General features: G+C 53.4%; 2 protein-coding genes across 4 annotated transcripts; one reads left to right on the top strand and one right to left on the bottom strand.

Moving 5' to 3' along the window:
• Nucleotides 1–7,978: 7,978 nt before the first annotated feature.
• Nucleotides 7,979–13,438, bottom strand: PDIK1L (PDLIM1 interacting kinase 1 like). Its single transcript, XM_009810123.2, has 2 exons — nucleotides 12,178–13,438; nucleotides 7,979–9,429 (listed from the first exon to the last, which is right to left on the bottom strand). Exons 1-2 carry the CDS (start codon nucleotides 12,460–12,462, stop codon nucleotides 8,689–8,691), a joined length of 1,026 nt encoding a protein of 341 aa, XP_009808425.1. The 5' UTR covers nucleotides 12,463–13,438; the 3' UTR covers nucleotides 7,979–8,688.
• Nucleotides 13,439–17,418: 3,980 nt separating this feature from the next.
• Nucleotides 17,419–20,990, top strand: TRIM63 (tripartite motif containing 63). 3 transcript variants are annotated; one of them, XM_059830710.1, is made up of 9 exons: nucleotides 17,419–17,651; nucleotides 17,830–17,975; nucleotides 19,049–19,217; nucleotides 19,507–19,602; nucleotides 19,773–20,006; nucleotides 20,122–20,144; nucleotides 20,328–20,452; nucleotides 20,563–20,640; nucleotides 20,751–20,990. In XM_059830710.1, the coding sequence occupies exons 1-9, from the start codon at nucleotides 17,493–17,495 to the stop codon at nucleotides 20,759–20,761; spliced, it is 1,041 nt and encodes a 346-aa protein (XP_059686693.1). In that variant the 5' UTR covers nucleotides 17,419–17,492; the 3' UTR covers nucleotides 20,762–20,990. The 3 variants fall into 3 exon arrangements, with proteins under 3 accessions (XP_059686693.1, XP_059686692.1, XP_059686691.1); XM_059830709.1 differs by having other exon boundaries at nucleotides 17,809–17,975; nucleotides 19,052–19,217; XM_059830708.1 differs by having other exon boundaries at nucleotides 17,809–17,975.
• The last annotated feature ends 335 nt before the right edge of the window (nucleotides 20,991–21,325 follow it).

Raw genomic sequence — 21,325 nt, 5'->3', positions numbered from 1 at the left:
GAGGAAGAGGAAGAGCCACCCCGTTAACCCCTGCCAGCCCAGCCCCGTCAGCAGGAGCCTGCCCTTGTGCCCACCCTGCCAGCATGACCCCCCTGCCCCAGCCACAGCCTTCACACCCCGGAGCCCTGCCCCTGCCCAGCCAGCATTAACCCTCCTTCTCCGGCAGCTCCAGCTCACCTCTGCCAGCTCTCCTCCTCCTTACAGGAGCCTGGCTGGGATTTTGGGATCTGCAGCAGAAATCTCTGCCTCCTCCCAGGCAGGACTGAGTCTCTCTGTCCCCCCAGCACACGGGGCATCAGGAACAGGACAGGGAAACCACATCCACTCCGGCAGCTTCTCCTTCTACATCCACCCCAAGGTGCTGGGTGCAGCTCAGGAGCAGGAGCCCACCACGATCTCCTTCCCTAGGATCCTGCCCCGGCCAGCGAGGGAGAAGGAGGGAGCAAGGGTCCTTCTGGCACCTTCTCTTGCCGGTGGCGAAAGGGTCAAAGCCAGCCCCGAGTCAGGCCGGTTCCTGCCTCCTCTTCCCCCCGGGAAGGGCTGTAAATCGCAGGAAGCCACAATGGGCTGGAGCTGGCCCAGGGGTTATTTTTAGCGCTTCCCTCTCCCCTTCCCGAGGGCTGAGTGATCCCACGGGGGCAGCCCCCAGCCCCCCTCTCTCCCCAATGCCTGCCCGGGGAGGGGGGCTGTGAAGGTGGCACCGCAGCGGCCGGGAGGGGAAGGACATGCTGCACCCTAAGTTTGGCTCCCAGCCCCTTGGAGCGGGGCTGGAAGAACCCCCAGTGCTCCCTAGGGACCCACCAGCTCCCTCCGTCCCTCTCGCAGCCAGTACGGATGGAGAGCTGGGGTACAGCCCAGCCCAGCCCAGGCTGCTTGCAGGGACACAGGGGACCAGGAGGCTCCAGCGGGGACAAAGCCATGGCATTCCTGGGACCCGCAGGCCAGGGCGCTCTGTCCCTGGATGAGAGGGGACCTGGCCCCGAGCACTGCTGGCCCCCACCCCAGTTCCTTCCTGCAGTGCCGCTGCTGGGGACCCGGTGCCGGGAACCGGGGCTGGGTCGGTGTCCAGCACCTCCCTGCGTGACGGTACCGATGCCAGGAAGGGGCCGGGGCCGGGAGTCCCGGGCTGACAACAGCAGAGGCTAAAATGGAGGCTGAGCGGGATGAGAGCGGCCAGGGCTTGTCCGAGCTCTGCCAGCACCAGAAAAAATCCCAGTGCAAGTGAGAAAGGGACAAACCATCTATTCTAATAAACCTGGAGAGGGGCAACGCAGGCGGCTGTGCTCCCAGCAGCACTCGGGCTCTGTGTGCAGGATGTGGCCGTGCCGAAGCAAACCCAACCATCTCCACAGGAAGATGGGGAAAAGGATGGGGATGAGTGACAGAGAAACCCGTGGCAGCCCTGGGATCTGCCCCCAGAAGAGAGTGCCTGGGTTCCCAGCCAACAGGGCCTTATTTTTAACTCCGGGCAACATGAATCACTGTTTATTAGGACAGGTTTTATTTTCCGAGCTGGAATCACAGCAGCCGTTCCAGTAAAGCCACAGGTGAGTAAGAGCAGCCCTGGCTTCACCTTTCTCTGGCTGATTCATGGTGTTCCCGGGGGACGCTCCTACCCTGAAGCGAGGCAGACGGAGCGGCCGTCCTCTCTGGCTCCTCCTCGGAGCACCCGCCAGGCACTTACTGTTAAACTGTTATGTTTGGACAAGGCAGATTCCCTTCGGGATACAAAACGGGACGGTGTGAGGAGCCCTTCCTGGCATCAGCATCCCGGGCAGCTCCAGCCTCCCCTGGGGAGGTGATGGGGGTTTTGTCACTTTGACTTCTAGGAAGGGATTTAACCAATTAATCAGCCTCTTGTGAATGTACCAGGTGGCTTTTCTTAATCAACGTGGATGCTCCAAAGTCCCTTGGTTTTATTTAAGGTTACTCAGAGCTCTCACAAGGCGTTCTCTGCTCTTCAATGGGGCTCTGCTTCCCTCCCCTCCCGGCTCACCGGGGAAGCGAGCACGGTGCCAGGCACGCAAAGCAACCCCGGGCAAAACCCAGCCACGGCTGGGGCCAGGTATGGAAACTTCCAGTCCTTGCAGAAGGTGAGAAAGTCTGGGGAAGTCCTCACAGGTCACGAGTCCCAGAGCACCGATCCTCCTTCCAACACCATGTTTCAGAGCATGTGTAGCTCCCGATTAAACAGCTCTTATCCCCGCAAGCCCTCCTCCCTCCCAGTCCCCCCCGGTAATGGGGACACAGCCCTCTCAGCTCTGCTAATTACATCCCCACCCCATAACCCACACACCAGGCTTGAGGAGCAGCAGCAGAGCAGCACAGCCAGCGCAGGGTTCCCAGCGCAGCTCCGATGGATCCGGGCGAGCGGGCAGGGGAAGCCAGAGGCCCACAGGCAGTGGGAGGGCTGAAGCCAGCCGTGTCCCATTCACTCCTTTCCAGATGCATTTCTCCTTTAAGAATAATTTAAAAAAAATCACTTTTAACTCCACCATGACCAGATGCAGACAGGACTGCAGCACCTGATAACACAGCCATCTGTTTCTACTTGCTGTTTTACTTTCACAACCCACAAAAGCCCTTTCTGGTCTGAGGTCCATGCAAATGTCACCGCCTGGAGAGCAGCCCACGGGAGCTGCGTGGCTGCAAGCCAGAGAGGCCCCAGGGTGCAGGCGCTTTCCTTCAGGAGAGGGCAGGAGTGGAAGGCTTGCTATACAAGTTTAAAAATATCAAGGGCTCAAATGGGCATGAATAAATCTGAAACCAACACTTAATCTAAGGCAGCTACCCACAAGTTGGTGCAAGCAGGACCTAGACAGCAGCTGGGCTCAGGAGAAGACACGGAGGCTCCCGTGGATGTTCACAGCCCGCAATGGGGGCTTCAAAACCCATGGCAGGCGATGGCTGGCCTTGCTGACTTCATCTGGCTCTCCGGTGTCTGGGAAGCAAAACTGGTCAGTACTGGGTCCACGGGGACAGACAGGAAAGGCAGAGAGAGATGGAAGGAGCTGCTGGGACTGAGGGAAGCCTCCCCAGGGTGAGAGATGAGCATCTGGGCTGAACCCACCACCTGCAAAAGTTTTTAGGTTGCATCTGTTTTCATCTCACATCCCAGAGATGAAAGAGGTCTCTGAGCGATTGCAATTCTGGCGGGAGTTCTCCCTTTGCCCTCCTTCAGAACACAAAGCAAGTCAGCTGCATCCTCCAGCGCCCCAGCCCAGCGCACGTTACCTGGTGGAGTGTGGGATGGGAGCTGGGCATATGGGGCTGCCCCAGAGAGAGCAGCCGCAGCTCCAACCACCAGCTGCTGGCTCAGCCCCACAGCTCAGCCCGGCCCCTGCACTGGCCCCGGCTGCTCCTCATGAACTGCAGCCCTCATGCAATTACTTTCTGCTTCAGGCACCCAAATAATCTGGAAATTCATCTGGGAACAAAGGGATTTAACAAGAACGGGGCCTGGGCCACAGCTCCTCTCGCAGCGACGCAGTGGTGGTGCTGGCTTGTCCTTCAGGTCACTCGACTTCTCCGTGCTTGCTCTGCTTATAAGAGTGTGCAGTCCCAGACTCCCCAAAAATGCTCGCGGAGCTAGTGAACAGAGATCTGCAGCAGCCCAGTCTTGTATTTCCACCTCCTGCCCCTCCCCAAACAGTGCAGACACTCTGGACGGTTTGTGGCATTTCAGATACATCCCTCTTCCTTTATTGCACTTAAGAACTGAAATCGCGTTTTGCATAAACGGCTCCTCAGCCCCTCGGACCGAAAGGGGAACGAAACAGTCAATGCTCAGCAGTACCCATCAAATAGCTTGTGTTAAAATACTCCTAACTACTTCTCCATGGGACAACTCCTTGCGTTCGCCATGCAGACCACCAGTAAAGATTAAAAACACTTTACAAGAGGATATCCCACAGATGGATTCGCGGGACATCAGTGGGGCGAAGGGAAAAGCAATGCGAAAAGCCAGCTGTTTGTGCTGCCCGCAGTCCAAAGGCCACCTGAGCGTGTGTGCTCAGCCAGCTACCACGCGGGGAGGGGAAAAGTTGTTTTTCTGAAGCGAGGGCACCCTTCCAAGGGGCGGGCAGGCGGCTGCTGGCTCCCCGAGACAGGACTTTATCTCCACCACAAAGCAACGTCTGCCATTACGCTGCAGTTTGCGCAGGGGCCGCGATTGGCTGGTGCGAAGAAAAACTCTGTTTAAACCAAAGCAAAGCGAAAATACAAACAAGGCGAGTTCCCCAGCCCAGCGCTGCAGAGCAGGGATCACCTAGCCAAGCCCTGCCCGAGGGAACGGGATGGGCAAGCTGGAGCCTGAGGCCTTGGCATCCTGCAGAACAAGGAGAATAAAGCAGAGGTTGGGTTATTTGAGCCGAGATGCAGCCTTAGTTACATCTAATTTCTGCACCAGGGCATTTCCTTGGAGATTCCACCCTCCCCTCTACGGACTAGATCTATTTCAAGTACGTAGGCTTAGTTCTCTTCATTTTGTAGGGAAGGAATTTTCTTGTGTCTGTATTTAAAATCACTACTCTTACAACTAATCAAAGAGGTGGGACTTTCTCTTTTAATTAAGGTACATATCCTTTAAGGTGCTTATCCTTTAATAAAAATAATCTAAATTTCAATCCCTTTCTCTCTTGCAACAACTTCATTGACTTACTGATTTAACCACACAGCTCCTGCCAGGTGGGGCATCTGGCTCTCTCCGGCACCAGGATACGCAGGAATCCGCAGGCAACAATGCAAGCGCACAGCACACAGGAGATGACCGGGCTTGGGTTTGTTGCGGGGGTAAGAAACAGCAAGGCAAAATAATTTACAGCAGTTCCAGTTTGCACCATTCCCACTCCGTCTGCACAACCCTTTGTTCCAGAGGACTGTTAATTAAAACATGCAGATGACTACTAGACTCTTGTATCATGTATAAGTAATGGCATTTCCTCAGCTTTACTTCTAAGGTTTACGCCTGCTCCCTCCACTAGCTCCGGGCACGGCCAGCGGTGCTCGGCCCACGTACGTGGGAGGGAAACAGCAGAGCACACCCTCACCAGGCTGCCTTCAGCACTCTGCACAGGGCAGGGGGGGGCAACAGGGTTCACCCACAGAACGAGGACTGGGGGCTTTCTGGGTGAAACCCTACTGCAGCACATGCAGGAACTAGAGGGGAAAGGCTCGCTTCAGCAGGAGGAGTGTCAGCATCTATTCGCAGCCTCAAAAATCCAGTAGTACCAGTAGTGGGGTAGGCAAAGCCTGCCAGATATTTCCTTACAGCCCAGGGTGGTACTCACTCTGCTTGTAATAACAACTTCAAGTATGTACTGGATGCAAGAATTTTTTTTTTTTTTTGGTCTTTAATCCCCTCTTTGAAAATGAAGCACACCCAGAATAGCGCTGTTTTGATTCTTGCAGGGCTGGGCAGGAGCCGCAGGGTCCCCACGGACATGGCTCACCTCACCCGCTCCAAGAGACAGCTCTGTTTTCACATTCAGTTTGGCCTTGCTCCGACGAGTCCTCCAGCAGCACGTTACATATCAGTGGAAGTCTGGCACTGCCGCTACCCACAGAGGATAGGCAGCGCAGCTAATAGCCAAGCTAGCATCTTTCACAAGCCTAGGATCGCTTATGGTATGACTGTGATGAACTACTACAGCTTACTTCTGTCCTAACACAGCAAATAAACCCTTCGGTAGCTTTGCTGACAGCTAGATGACATCGCACTGACTGAGAAGAAAGCATTTCTCTGTAGAAAAGTTCAAAAACTTCATTGAAATTCAGATTTTATTTCAAAAACAGTCATGAACTTAATAAATTACACAGTAATTTTCCTCATTATAAGTTCTCCATAAAATATATTTTACAGTTTTTAAAGAAAGATTTGAAAAAAATCTTTTCTGAGTGCTGAAAAGTATCTTGACTTTGTGTCACGCTGGTGAATACCTCTGTAGCTGCTACAACAATTTGATTTATCAGAGGTTTTAAAACAAAGACCTCAGACAACACCAACAAAAAAAATAATCAAACAGAACACAGACCTCGAGGACTACCAAGGAAACACTCAGTGTCACCCAACAACAAGGCTAAGCACCATGAGAGGGATTTCAGGTACCCCCACCCTTTAAAGTGGCAATCAGTGCAAAGAAACACTTTGGGAGTCAAAAAAACCCAAAAAACCTTTCCTGTGCCATTCACTAGCACTCGTTTCTGCATGGCAGGCAGGCAGCACATTCAGTGTTCATCCTTTGAAATACTTCAGAGAAGAATGAGGTGATTTGCAAAGCGCCTTATAGGTAAGTAGTATTATTCTGCAGTAGATTCATACTTGAAGATAGTTGCTTCTGATTTTTGGGTGGGCAGAAGAGAGGAGGGAGTAAAAAATACGTTGTTAAAAAAGCTCTCAAGTTTAACATGGAAAAATGATACAAGATCTTAAAAGTTTACTCATCAAATGACCATGCTGAAATGTAAGTACTGTGAAACAGTGTTGGCACAGCCAGCCAGCGGTTTGTTTTCCTCCTTTCAGTACTGAACCTGGTTAAAATGTGAGAACAAACAGATCTCCACCTCTGGAACATAAGAATAAATAGATCTCTCCTTGTCGTTACTCACAGACAGGCTCCGAGTCTTCTTTTATCGACTAAGCTCCCTGCAGGGAAGGAGGGACACTGGGACATCTACACAGGCAACAGGCTGTATCCTCGGTATGATGCAGTTGCCTCTGTCCCTGCCAATCTACACTGAAGCGAGAAGCTCTGCTGTCCTCAGGAACAGTCTTCTGAAAGTTACTTCTACAGCCTCTTCTAAACAATAAACACTGTTTTGAGACAAAGTGTATTTGTCTGAGAATCACTGTTTAGAGAATTTGCCTTAAACAATAAAGTGAAGCAAAATAACAAGAATTAAGGACTAAGACCCCTGGGTAACTGTCACCAGCTCTACACAGCACCAGGTAAGAACCAGCTGTAGCCCATAAAGCCTCAGAAGTTTGGTAAAGTTGGAATCCTTTGCTTTTGGAAGAACAAAAAATTCTATTTTGTTTGTGCTGTTTATTCACACTTGGGCAGAATAAACACTGACTGATCAGAACTGCTCTCACAGCGCTAAGAGGGAACAGTATCTGAGAAGCAAGTTACACAAGGGAATACTAATGGCAGTGTTCAGGTAAGATTTGGGAAAAAAAACATTAAATTGATTTTATTAACAAAACCGGCCCCTGTTACAGCTTTAATGTATCTGCCTTTAAAGGTAATTTTTTAAGACTCTACTTTTTCCAAAAGGTCAAATTGATGAGAAAGGTCACAGTCCTGCACCCAAGAGAACAAAGTGTTCTACTATTACAAAGCAGCTTCTGTCTGCTGTCCAGCATCAGGTGGCCCCAGGGAAACCTCTCTCAGCATACCAATCTGCTTCTGTGGAGTAAGAGCTGGGGATAAGCAGCCTTTCAACCTCCTCAAAGCTTTCCATCCTACCGTCCATGGTTTTATGTAAATAGTACTTCTCTAAAAGGAGGAAAACAAATGAAAAAATCAGCCAAGGTCGCCACACAAATCTGCGATACCAGTCACATACCAGTTACTGAGATTTCTCTCGTATTTAAGAATAGGTGCGTTCTACAAGACAGTCACCCCTTTATCTCCTCATCACTACCAGGTCAGAGGCAGTGCCAGAAAGGAAGAGGCCGTGACCAGTATTATTAGATTCACTCAAAGGGAAAGCTGTGCTGCCACCATCTTCTGAAGAATCTTAAAAATAACGCTCTATGCTGCTGGATTCCCTCGTCCACATTTCCATAAACTAAGCCCACCGTACTCTCCTATTTGAAGTACCCAAGGTGCTATTGGATTATAGATACAAGAGTGGAGAGCATGTTGTGAAACTGTAGATTAACTGATTAATAAAGTATTTGATTACTAGGAGAAAGCAAAATCAAATGATTAATGAACTAGCCAACATGCTAGCACCTGATTGCATACATTTGTAATTTGACTCCCTCAGCAATGAGCTCATTAGGCTGTAAGTGCTAAGCTTGGCCATGTCAGCACTTTAAAAAAACTGCTGATCCCCTTGCATTGCATTTTTTTGTCTACAAAGTCAAGTCTCAGACCCTATCTTTGACATGAGATAACAAAAATAAATAATAAAGGTATTCAGGCCTGGAGAAGAAGGAATGCTCCTCATCTATCTTCTTCACCTAGTTTTCCAGCAGACCCCAATCACTCAGACCCATAGCAAATAATTTAAGAAAAGTGGCATACACTCCCAGTCACTCGTATACTTAAATATATACACAGAGTTACTTCACAAAGCCTGAAGATTTGCACTACCAGCATGCAAATCTCTTTTTCCATGAGAGTTCCTAATACTGACAGAGGAAACTGGAATGTACGAAATACTCCATGACAGAGCTGGAAATCAAGTCTTGGCTCTTAAGACATCCCACTGCCAGCATACACACATGAACATTGTCACATCTTACACTTGCATGTAACATCCTGGTATTATACACATCGACGCATCGTTAATGCAACAACCAACTCAACATTCTTATCTTTTATGAAACTCAGAAGAGATTCATTTGGGAGAAACTACACCCTGCAGGTTTGAGTTCAGGCTCGTTTCTTTTACTGCCATTAAGCTGCACCATCAGTTAGGTGAGAAGGAGCTCTGTCGAGAGAGACATGACTTGGCAGGTCACGTGTCCCAGCTGCTGTCTTTAAAAGCTATGTTGACTAATCGCAGTTCTAGCTCAAAAGCATCGGGTCGGTCCTGCGGGTTGGCAGCCAGCATTTCCTTGATCAGCTGTTTCATGCGAGCATTCATGGATTTTTTCTTCACGGGGATGAGCAGTTCCATTTTAGGGTTTTCTAGAAGCGCCTCTCCAACAGGCACGATTGCTGTCCCCTGCTTGACGTAACTCCCCAGAAGTTCTTTCTTTGTTTCTGTATCTATGAAAGTCATTCTTTCCAACATTGCCCAGATTATAATCCCTAACGCAAAGATGTCCGCTTTGGCAGTGTAGTGTCCTTCCCAGACTTCGGGAGCCATATAGAAGTCAGTCCCACATGCAGTTGATAGAAAACACTTATTTACATTGACCGGTTCCTCAGGATTCTGTCCCGAGGCTGAACATACTTTACTCAGCCCAAAATCAGCTACTTTCAGGGTAGGCTCCAAGTCACTAGCATCCATCCTGCTCTGAGATATCAGAATATTGTCAGGTTTGAGATCACGATGAATAATCTGGTTTTTGTGCAGGAACGCCAGTGCGCTGCTGAGCTGAAGCATGAAACTGGTGTTGGTCTTGCGGTTCGGCTTTCGGGACAACAGATACTCATTCATGTCTCCTCCATCACAGAAATCCATTACAAACCAGAGGTAATAAGCACTTCTGGGGTCAAAGACTATTTCCCCTTTTAATGAGGTCTCTACAAGCTGCAACAAGGAAAAGAAATGTCGTAACTGTCTGATGATCACAAGAATATAAAGATATGACGGAAAAATGCATGAAGTATGGATCTTCCTCTCAACAATCCAGAGAGCAAGATACTGCAACTGGTGAAAATAAAACTATGCAAAATTTACGATGTAGGGAAAAAAAAAAATCACAATGTATTTGACAGCCTCCTTATTTTCGTGCGTGCGAAGCCTATCAAGTTCACGCTCCTGCCCAGGAGCTAGAGCTAGACCCAGATAACAGTATTTTGAAAGATACTAAGCGGCCATTGCACTCCCATCTGTTTCAGCTGGACAGTGTCCCACCCCAACAAAGCCTGTCCCACCCATTCTGCTAACAACTTTAATGTATAAACAAAGTCTCAACAAGTAACTCCGTACAGTGCCAGGGGGTTGTATTTGTTCTCCGCTGATGAAGCGGCACCACAATAGATTTAAAGCCTATCCTCCATTCCTTACACATGAATGTATTCTAGCAAGTGTTAACATGGGATCCCTTCACTCAGGAGAATGCTAATCTGTGGGCAGAGCAGAACAGCTGCTGCACGTAACACCTTTCCCACCATCATGATCCACTAGCTATTTTCTAGAATATAAGCAGTGAGTAGCTCAAGCAGCCAGTTCTAACAGCTGCTTCATAGAAAAAGCAAAGTAAAACCAGCTATCAGTTTTACTAATTCTGTTTACACAACTACACATTTGTCTCTTCAGCTCCTCTGAGGTGGCTCTTAGCATGCTCCGGAAGGTAGGTCTTGCAATTATTTCTGTTAGTAGTAAACCAACGTATACTAAAGCAAACACAGCTCCTACAGGCTTTCAAAAATTAAAGGCAGCTATTAATATTTAGAGAGGCATTTTAAAGTGCTTTAAAAAAGTGACCTTTTCCATTCAAGAGCAAAATTACTAGCAATTTATAGCTATCTTTAATTACAAGCACAGCTAGTACTCAAACCGGACCAACTTAAAACAGTAAATCCATGTTAGAACTAGAAAACTACATCTTTAGGGTTTATAGTCAGTAACAGAGAGATTAAGGTATGACAGGACCTCCCCTAGCAGGGACACTCTTTTGCTAAGTGAGCACCAACACACAGCTCTTCCCTCCACAGGGCTTTACAGAAGCTGTACTTGCATCTCAGCTCAGACCATTAAGACAAAAAAATCCACTACCACATCTGTGACAGGGGCAAAGCTAGTTTAGGACTCTCACTTTACTGACTTAGTGCAGCTGACACCAGCTAAGCACCTGCCCCAAAGCCCTTCAGGAGACACTAATACCCCCCTCCCCAACCAGCCTCCTCACAGACTGCACCCCTTCAGCTCCATAACAGTATCACCCAGGGTGGGGAGAGGAGAGGGCAAGCCAAGGGAGATTTGATTTTCTCCATTTTAGCAGATGCTATTATAAAGTGATGCCAGTCTCTTCAGAGTCATCTCAGCTCCGCTCTTCGCTCTTCTCTGCTCTCTGGAGCAGGAAAACAATTTGCAGTGCTCACCCCTGACACAGGCAAGATCTACATGCCACATTGTTAACCGGCACTACCATCAAAACCCAATGCTGCAGGTGATCTGGAAGCTCTCCCCCACCTTGCAGTTCCACCCTGCTTTTTTTAAGCTCCTCCCTGTACAGCTGTCCACAGGTTTGATGCAATCTCTCACAGATCCACTAACAACTAGGAAGGTAAGGCACTAATTTCTCCCACATGAGCTGGCCAGTATTATTCTACCCTAATCCCTTCATGAAAGCAGGTCAGTAACAACTACCAAGCTACAGCGAGTTTACAAAGGCAAGGATCCTCCTTCTCAGGCTTGTAGAGCACTTGGCACAACGGGATCTGGACAGCCGTGAAGGGCTGCGAGACGAATGTTCAGTAACAAAAGGTCCTACATTAGACATGCAAGAATGACAACAATAAAAACTGAAATGATAAAAGCTGACTAGGGATAACACAACAAACATTGAGCAGGCTACTGACTTTTAAACTGGAGACACAAATTTCTGCCAGGGGATGATTTCTAGTTGGGGCAGCTTCTTGACAAGGGAATGAAGCAGATTATCCTTCAAGGTCCTTCCAGAGCTACTTATTCTTCAAAAATATACATCTTCAAACTTAAAGGCAACTTAAAGGACACTTTCAGTACCCACGTAGAGGAAGCGCTATTTATTCCCTTATTTATCATACCTTTACCTCTCTTTGAAGGGATTAATAGTTATTTATTCAAAAAAGAAAACAGTTTACCACATGCTACCAATTGCTTATTATTTCTGCAAGAATTTTAAGTGTTGGCTTCCTAAATCAAGATGGTTACTTCCTCTTCCAAGGACATCTGAGATTAAGAAATTCTTCAGAGCTCTGTCCCAAGACATTAGTACATGTCTGCTCATTAACCCTGCAGCAGGGCTTCTACCAAGTAACACAACAGCCTCCGCCTCCCTTCTGCTTTACCTGTGGTGTTTCCTCAAGTTATCAAAGCAGATTTGCATTAAAAAAATCCCGGAGTCTTTCAGAGAGGCACAGCTTCACATTACAAGATACAAGTGACTGTTCAATAGATAAGCTCTTTTAAAGATGATAATTTTAGGGTGTCAACAATGTGAGCAATACCCTCTCCTAACTAAGCATACCTCAAAAAAAAAAAAAAAAAGATCTTCACTACCCACCTCCTTCCCCCCCAGCTACACATCCATATTAATTACTTCCACCCCATTACCTCAGCTTCATGTACCTGTAAATAAAGGGAGGAACTGGAGCCATGGGACATCTTCTGCACCATACCATCTTTCTGCAAGATGCACTCCTCCAGGTGAATGACGTTGGGATGCTGGCTCTTGATACTGCTAAGTGCCCAGAACTCACGCAGAGCTAGTTCCACATTCTCTGGAGCATGGCACCGAATCTTTTTCACCGCGACCCGTGCAGAGGTCTTCCTGACGACTGCTTCGTACACCACACCATAACTGCCACGACCAACCTCCCGTATTAGATCGTACTTAGGCTGGCTACTCACCATCTTCAAGATCAAGGGTTCTGGGGAAGGGGGAAAAACCCACAGAACTAAAACTTATGAACAAGAACTGGGCTGTATTTTCCCCCATATGGCTTGGTGCAGCAATATTAGGCCTACCAATACCCTTCAATTAACAGGGCAGTGCCTCCAAGCGTTACACAGAACGCAATGCTGCATTCGAGTGCTAGAACATTCCAGAAGCTATTCCGTAAACCTGTACCTGTTGCCATGGACTAGTTAAAAGTGAAGTTACATCATTTTGGTGGGACTACTAAGATTTCAAATACAGCCCAGCTTTCAAGGTGGCAACAATTCAAACCTAGACTTGCACTGTGCCAAGACAGGACTATCACGTATGCTCCTGCTCTTTTCCCTCAGTGTCTTCCGTGAAGTTCTGCGGGAATAATAGTACGGTATCATGCTCTCCATCCACGCCTGGGATAGCAGAGAAGAGGTTCTAGTTGAAGCCTGTGGTTGGGCAGTAACAGATTTAATTAACACTGCCTTTTATAGAGATGACTGCATAGGTAAACGTTTCTGTTGTAATTTAATCATAAAATTCTTTTACTGATACTAAGACAAGAGGATGCTTCGGATCGCTTCTGACTTATTTTTTAATGTTACTATGATTTTTCACCTAGTCTCCTCCGAATGAGGAGTCCACGGTTACAAAAAGTTAAAAAGGGTAACCGATTGCAGAAGCTTGTACCCAGCATCTAACTTTCACTTTTGCTCAACAGGGCAAGGACAAAAGGTAAGATATTGCTCTATAAGTAAAACAAACACACACAGAGAGAAGCCACCAAACACTGCTACAGATTTATGACCCTCCCTGCACACTTCCCTGCAAGATTACAAACCAAACCACACCAGCACCACCTTCACACAACCAAACTGAAATGGGACACTGACTATAGACAGGAAAAAACAAAGCTTGGCTAGCCAATTATCACTGGTCAAACAGAATGAAACAAAAATTAAAAAAAAAACACAGCTACTATATCAGAACTAAAATAGTTTGTAAGACTGCCAGTGATAAATGCAATTCTCTTTCTGTCAGTGAATCAGGCAACAAGGACCACATCGAAACAGCCTGTTATTAGTAGGAAGCTTTCAATTATTTCCACTGTTTTAGGTACTTTTTTTTTAGGAAAAAAAAGAAAAAAGAGAGAAAAGAGGTATCATCAGTCTCAGGGCAATACTACACCAACATTTCAACCTTTCAGCAAAGTTCTGTGATGCACGTTTACAAGAACATTTTGAACTGAAATGTGATGTGCTCAAGAAACGCATTACCATGAAATTCTGCTCACAGGATGCATTGAGCCTGCACCTGTAGCGGGACTATGAGGAACAGATTAAGATTACAGCCTGAACGTTAAGATCCAATAGGCCAATGGCCCTTCCCATGCAGGGGAGAAGAGCAGGGTCTCTAATCTCACCAGCGTCCAAATAACTCCTGAGGAAAAGACTGCGTTACTCAAACACTAACACATCAGGTTCAAAATGAGCAGAAAATGTCCCCCCACGTTGAGAGTCAGTTAGCTGTGCGCTGTTACCAGAGAGGATCTGTCATTCTGCCAAGCGTCGGGGTTGCTACCCACCTTCCTTCACCCCCACAGCTGGCTGGGCTGGCCTGGAAATGCCAGCGAGGTTTATTGCCTAACCCGATGAGAAGTGCCGCCTGCTCCCCAGGGCAGCTCATGCCAAGCGGCAGGGCCCGGGCAGCAGGGACAGGCACAGGCCAGGCAGTGCCAAGCAAACAGGCCGGGCCTACCCCTGCTCCCTCCTGCAAGCCGGGGAAGCTGCCCCCGGCATCTCACAGGGGAAGCACTTTCTCTCCCTGGCTGCCCCGTTAGCAGCAATAATTACGGAATAAAATGAATTACCCCCCCCCCCTCCTCCAGGGAGGCCCTACAAGCGGCTGTCACAGCGGGACCCCACCAGCACCGAGGGGGCCCTTGCTCCAGAGGGAAATTACCGAGGCACCGCTCGCTTCAGGCGGAGGCCGGGAGCAGGGTCGGTGCCCGCCAGCCGCGGCCCGAAGGGGAGCCCGCCCCGCTGGGCCTGCAGCCGCCTCAGCAGGTCCCCGGGCCCCCCCCCAGCCCCCGCGCACACCTGAGGCGGACGTCCCCGCCCGTATAGGCCCAGCGCGGCCCCCCCACTATGACGCACCGGGGCGACCGCCCGGACCCGCTCCCCGAGCCCGACCCGGGCCGGGCACCGCGTTACCTCAAGGCCGCTGCCGCGCTGCCTCCGCCCGGCCGCCATTATAGGGCTCCCCCCCTACTGCGCCGCCGCTGCCACGCCCCCGCGCGAGCCACTCCCCCGCGCAGCCGCTGCGCCCTCTGATTGGACAGCGGCGAAGGGGCGTGGGGAACGCGCGCCCCTCCGCGGCGGGGAGCGCGCGTGCTGTTCCCGCGCTGTCCCGGCGGCGCGCGCGGCCGGTGCAGCCGCCCGTGCAAAGCGATGCGCGGGGGTTTGTGCATCCCCTTCTCCATCCCCTTCTCCCCCCCGCCGGCCGCTCTCTGTCCTGCCCTGTGCCTACATCTCTCACCACTGTGCCCGCCCCGCTTTGCAATGACGGCTCTCCTCTTTTGTTGGGGTGTTTCGTGGGGTTTAAAATTTATTTATTAATTTATTGCTTGGCATTAAGCAAAAAATAAGTGGAGTCTCTCACGCCTTTGGTTGCGCTCTGGCTTTGTGCACCCGGTGGAGAGCTGTCCCGCCTCCCTGCGCCCCGCTCTCTGCCATCGCCCCCTTTCCTCTGCAGGGCTGCAGGTGCCCCCCCCATGCACAGGAGTTGGGGGGTGTGGGACTCCTGCCATGGTCCCTGCTGTCCCCTCAACCCGTTGCACAGCCATCACAGGGCCACTTTGGGAGAAGCCAGGGCCTCCCGCTGCTCAGAGCCCTGCAGAGACCAAACCAAGGCTGTTCAGATACACTCCGGCCACAGCGACACGCGCTCGAGCCTCTCCCCGGTTAATTGGAACGAGCCCGGTGGTGATTAGCGCCCCGGGGCCCTGCCTAAGCTGCCCCAAGCCAATTAGGGGCCGACGAGCCCCTTGTGGGTTTGAAAGCTGATTAGGGCATTACAACTCCTCCATTCGTGCCAATCCCCTTAATCGAGTCCAGAAGCAATTAGTTAATCAATGCCATCCTCGCGCAGGGCCAGCTTGTGGGCATGGGGTGGGTGCACATCGGGGTGCCCCACTGCTGGCTCCGGTCGGTGGCCGACCCCTGCGCTGCCCTCCCGAGTGCCCGGCCAGCCCTGCTTCCATGGCAGCACCTCCCTGGAAGAGCCCCAAGTGCCCAAACGGGGACAATTTTGCAAGATGTGCTTGGCCGGTCCCAGCGCAGTCACTTGGTCGACATGTGAGCCTGCCCGGAAGGAGGACCCGAGCTGCGGGGCTGCCCTGCCCCAGGGGGGGCTGGCTGCAGTGAGAACGGGGCCTCTGCACCCCTCTACCCATGCACCCCTCTAGCCATGCACCCATGTATCCCTGTACCCATGCACCCATGTACCCATGCATCCCTGCACTCTTACACCCAGGTACTCATGGACCCATGTACCCCAGCACCAGTGCACCCCTGTACCTATCCACCTGTGTAGCCCTGCACCCATGTAGCCCTGCACCCATGTACCCCTGGACTTGTGCACCCATTTACCCATGCACCCTGTGCATCCATGCACTTGTGCACCCATATACCCATGCATCCATGTACCCCTGCACCCATGCACTTGTGCACCCATTTACCCATGCATCCATGTACCCCTGCACCCATATACCCCTGTACCCGTGCACCCATGTACCCCTGTACCCATGCACCCATGTACCCCTGCACTTGTCCACCCACGTACCCCTGCACCCATGAAGTTGCACACTCATTTACCCATGCACCCATGTACCCCTGCACTCAGGCATTTGTGCACCCATTCACCCATGCACCCATGCACCCATGTACCCCTGCACCCACTTACCCCTGTACTTGTGCACCCATGTACCCCCGCACCCCAGCACCCGTCGTCTCCTGCCCGCAGTTGCTGTGGGTGCAGCAGCAGCCACCATCCCGCCCCACCCCGTCCCCCCACCAGCGTGACCCATAGGTGCCAGTGCTATAATTACCCCTCTCTCCTCCTGCAGCTGCCAATATTTACAGGTCTCGCTGTGGACGGGCGCTGGCATTTGGCACAACACCCTGTTTATCGCCAGCCGAGCACCCTGCGCTGGGGCTGTTTTCCCCGGCGGGTGCAGGTCGCTTACCCCCCAGCCTTTTCTGGGTCAGGTTTTGCAACCGAGCGGAGGGACCGGCCGGGTCATGGCCGTGCACGCCAGCATGGGGAGCAGCCCTCGCAGCCCTCCCTGTGGCCGCCCCTGCATCTGGGGGTACAGAAGAGCCCCCCAACCCCTGCCTGGGGAGGGGAGACCCTGGTGCATGTGCCGGGCATGGGGGCTGCTTCTCCCCGGGGCTGCCTCTCCCCTCCAAGCACAGCCTGGGGACCCACTGGCGAGGTGCGTGTTTGCACCCCAGCAGTGGCTGCATTTTGGGGGGGCAAAAGGAGATGCTCCAAATAAGCCACCCCCCGCTGCTGCTGGCCCCAGCTCTGCCCTGTTCCTGGCACCATCACAGCGTCTCAATGACTGGGGGGCTGGTTTTTGCCCCTCCTTGCCCCCACCCCGATGCCGTTGTGGGGTGCAGCCCCAGGATCTGGCCACGCGGCCCCCCAGGGTGTGCAGCCATTTGGCCCCGGGGTGAAGCCTGGCCATGTTTACCCCCCAGCTCTGGTTTCGGCGTGCCAGCAGATGCGGCACGGGCAGGCAGGGCCTCCTGGACAGCCTGTCCCCGGCTTGTTTACCGCCGCCGCGGCATCCCGATGGCTCAGTCCCGTGTGACAGGTGCCGCTGCTTCCCCGGACACCCGACCCCGCATCAGGATTTGGCTCCGCGTGACCGGGGAGCGACTTATAAATAGCAGGACGAGGGGTGCTGCCGGCAGCCGAGAGCGGGTGAGAGGAGTGCGCCGTCGTGCCGATGGATTTCCAAGCCGGCATCCTGCGGGATGGCAGCCCCATGGAGAGCCTGGAGAAGCAGCTCATCTGCCCCATCTGCCTGGAGATGTTCAGCAAGCCGGTGGTGATCCTGCCCTGCCAGCACAACCTCTGCCGCAAGTGTGCCAACGACGTCTTCCAGGTGAGAGGGGGTCCCTGCACCCATTCCCCCCGCCCTGGCCGGGCTGGAGGTCCCCGGGATGCTCGTGGTGCTGTGGGGATGCTTGCAGCGCCGTAGGGATGCTCGTGGTGCTGTGGGGATGCTCATGGACCTCCCAATGTGCATCTCCCCTTCTGAGGCTGCCAACCCGTACTGGCAGAGCCGGGGCAGCGTGATTTCGGGGGGCCGGTTCCGGTGCCCGTCGTGCCGCCACGAGGTGCTGCTGGACCGTCACGGCGTCTACGGGCTGCAGAGGAACCTGCTGGTGGAGAACATCATCGACATCTACAAGCAGGAGTGCTCCAGGTGGGCACGGGCGGCCGTGGCTGATTGCTTGTGCCTTGCCCCGGCGGGGACATGGGGACGTGGGGATGTCCACCTCCCGAGCCCCAGCACCATCGTTGAGACCGCAGGAGATCGCAGCTGGGCAAGAAACTGGGGGGGCTTTTCTGCTGGCTCAGTGGTCCCCGACCCAAATCCCGACCCCCTGCCCAGAGCAGTTTGGGTCCCTGAGCAGCTCAGGGGGACGGTGGGTCCCTGGGGGGTGGTGGCAGCAGGACAGGTCCTGCCCCCCTTCACGCTCTGCAGCCGGAGCATTCGGTGGGAGATAAGAGGTGTGGGGGACAAATCCAGGCTCTGCTCGTGACAGTGGGCACTGCTGGCTGATAAGGGGCAGAGGGACAGTTTGGGGGGGCGCCCACTCAGTAAAAGCTGGGGGGACACGGGGGGGTCACAGCTTCTCGAGGCAGAGCAGTGGCTCCGGTCAAATTTCCTGAACCGCTGTAAATATTGTTTGAGAGCCATGGGGACAGGGACGATGGCACGTGGCAGGTGCCTGCGGCTGCCGGGGGGGAGCTTGGGGGGCCAGCCCTGTCTTTGCTTCAGTGGGTTGGCTTGTCCCCATGTCTCCCCCTCGCTGCAGAGGGGATGATTTGGCTGCGCCGCCGCCCCGGTCACGCGTTGGGTGACAACAATAAATCCCGGCAGCCCAAGGCTAAAATTAGGCGCTTGTGCAGCGTCCCTGGAGCGCAGCCCTGGGGCCCCCCGCCCACCGGTGCTGACTGCTGCTGTGCCCGGTGCCGCACTGGTTTAAACTGGGGCTTACTGGGCTTGAGGCTTACGGAGGCACAGAGGTTGGTGGCTCCCAAAGGAGCAAATGTGGGGTTGTGCCAGGATCTGGCCTCTTTCCTGGGGACCTGATTTTGGGGTGGCTGTGCAGCATCAGTGGGAATGTCACCGTGGTGGGGATGATACTGCGATGAGGACATCATTGAGGCAGGGATGGCACTGCAATGGGGACGTCACCCCGATGGGGATGTCACCATGACGGGGATGTCACCATGACGGGGATGTCACTGCGGCCGTGCCGCTCTCTCCAGCAGGCCGCTGAAGAAGGGGGAGCACCCCATGTGCAAAGAGCACGAGGACGAGCGGATCAACATCTACTGCGTCACCTGCGAGGTCCCCACCTGCTCCATGTGCAAAGTCTTCGGTGCCCACAAGGACTGCGAGGTTGCCCCCCTGCAAACCATCTTCCAGGGCCAGAAGGTGCTATACGGGGGGACGGGGGGGACAGGGGGGACATGGCCAGTCCTGGGGCGATGTTCTGAGCTGGGGTGGCCACAAATAGCACTGGGACCCGCTCATGGGGTATTAATAGCCCCCGGGTGACTTCACCCGGGAGACAGCCTATATTTAGAGTGGCCGTGGCTCGGGGAGGACGTGGGGGGAGTAGAGTTGGGGCCGGGCAATGCCCAGCCCTTCCCCACGTCACGATGGGAGATGTCCCCGTCCCCACTGGGGTTCAAGCTGTTTCTGTCCGTCCACCCCTGCCCAGACGGAGCTGAACAACTGCATCTCCATGCTGGTGGCGGGGAACGACCGGATCCAGACAATCATCTCCCAGCTGGAGGACTCGTGCCGGAGCACCGAGGTGAGGAAAGTGGGAGAAGGAGCCCTCCGAAACCTGGGGGTGAAACCTCAGCCGGGGGGCATTTGGGATAGCTGGGAGGGAACTGGAGCCCCCGGAGCAGGGAAGCCCTCGGGGATGCTGCTGGTGCCGAGGGACACACACGTGACATCCCTTGCTCCCCGTCCCCGCAGGAGAACAGCGAGGCGGCCAAGCGGGAGCTGTGCGCTCGCTTCGACGCCTTGGCAGCGCTGCTGGAGGAGAAGAAGTCGGAGCTGCTGCAGCGCATCGCCCGCGAGCAGGGCGACAAGACGGGCTTCATCCAGGGTCTCATCCACCAGTACAAGGAGCAGCTGGAGAAGTCGAGCCGGCTGGTGGAGACAGCCATCCAGGCCATGGAGGAGACCGGGGAGGCTGCCTTCCTCATGGTGAGACCCCCAAACCTCCCCTCCTCTGCCAGTACCCGCATGGGGTCCCACCGGCTCAGGGACATCCCGGTGGCTGCCACACGGCTCCATTCACCTCTCTTCTTGCTCCCCGCAGAACGCCAAGCAGCTCATTAAAACGTAAGTGCCCAAATTGGGAAAATTTGGCTATCCCCAGTCCCCGTCCTGCAGCCAGGCGGGATTCGGCCACGGGGCACCCAGGTGGTGAGCGTGGGGGTGCCCTGACCCCCCACCCTGGCAGCCCGTGGTCCCCCAGCCCGGCAAGAGGACATAGAGGGACATGGCCGTGCTCTCCCTGCCTAGGATCGTGGAGGCCTCCAAGGGTGGCAGGCTGGAGAAGATCGAGCACGGCTACGAGAGCATGGACGCCTTCTCGGTGAGCCTGGACCATCTCACCGAGGCGGTCTGCGCCTTGGACTTCGACCCCGGTAATTCACCCCCTGAGCCCCCGATGCCCCTTTACCAACTTCCACCGAACTGGTGGCACCTGCCGTGTTTCCCGGTGGCCCCGTGGTGACTTTTGGCTACCTGTTTGCAGCTGAGGAAGATGAGGAGTACTTTGATGGGGAGGAAGAAGAGGTGGAGGAGGACGTGGCCCCCGAGAGGGCAGTGATGGGTAAGAGGGGTGGCATGGTCAACCCCACCTCCCCAGGACCCTCAAGCACCCATGGGGGAGCTTTGGGGGCTTGGGCCCCCCTTGATCCCCCTGTCCTCTCCCCGTGACAGCTCCCCAGTAGCCGCAGCGATGTTGCCGGCGCAGGAGAAATGCCACGGGCGCAGGATGTCCGGCGACAGGACTCGGGACAGGGGGGGACACGCTGCAGGGGCCAGCAGCCTCACGAGCTGGCGCCTGCTCCAGCACGGGACACTTTTCTATACGGGTGCAAACAGGACAATTCCGCACGTTTTGTATCTTCCTTGTTTTGTATATAATTGTCACGGATTTGAATTTTGTGTATTTTGTAAAGAAAACTGGTGGTTTGGGTGTTTTTTTTCCCCTCGCCTCTCGTTTTCAGCTTGCCGGCCCCGCGATGGGTGCTGGGGATGCAGGTAGGTTTGCTGGGCTGGTGCCATCACTGGTGTCCCTGCCAGCACCCAGCGCGGCAGAGGGACGCCTCCCGGTCCAACACTTAATTTTCGGCCTCATTAGCACCTCCGGCAGCGCTGACACCCCGCGCCTGGCCACCCGCCCGGGGATGTAACAGGTCGGCACCCGGCAGGATTTATCTCCTGGCGATGGGGTGCCCGGGGCCAGCGCTCACCCGGGTTTGGGGATGCAGCAGGGTGGGAGAGGATGCTCC

Source organism: Gavia stellata, chromosome 29 (assembly GCF_030936135.1).
Source record: "Gavia stellata isolate bGavSte3 chromosome 29, bGavSte3.hap2, whole genome shotgun sequence".
NCBI lineage: Eukaryota > Metazoa > Chordata > Aves > Gaviiformes > Gaviidae > Gavia > Gavia stellata.
This window is presented reverse-complemented; position numbering and strand designations above follow the sequence as displayed.

Excerpts from the sequence above, each read along its gene's own strand:
- TRIM63 (XM_059830708.1), top strand. The coding sequence starts at position 17,493 with ATGGATTTCCAAGCCGGCATCCTGCGGGATGGCAGCCCCATGGAGAGC. Across the intron at positions 20,145-20,327 it reads GCCAAGCAGCTCATTAAAAC|GATCGTGGAGGCCTCCAAGG; the intron begins GTAAGTGCCCAA and ends CTCCCTGCCTAG. Across the intron at positions 20,453-20,562 it reads CGCCTTGGACTTCGACCCCG|CTGAGGAAGATGAGGAGTAC; the intron begins GTAATTCACCCC and ends ACCTGTTTGCAG.
- PDIK1L (XM_009810123.2), bottom strand. The coding sequence starts at position 12,462 with ATGGTGAGTAGCCAGCCTAAGTACGATCTAATACGGGAGGTTGGTCGT. Across the intron at positions 9,430-12,177 it reads GTTCCTCCCTTTATTTACAG|CTTGTAGAGACCTCATTAAA; the intron begins GTACATGAAGCT and ends TCCTTGTTGCAG.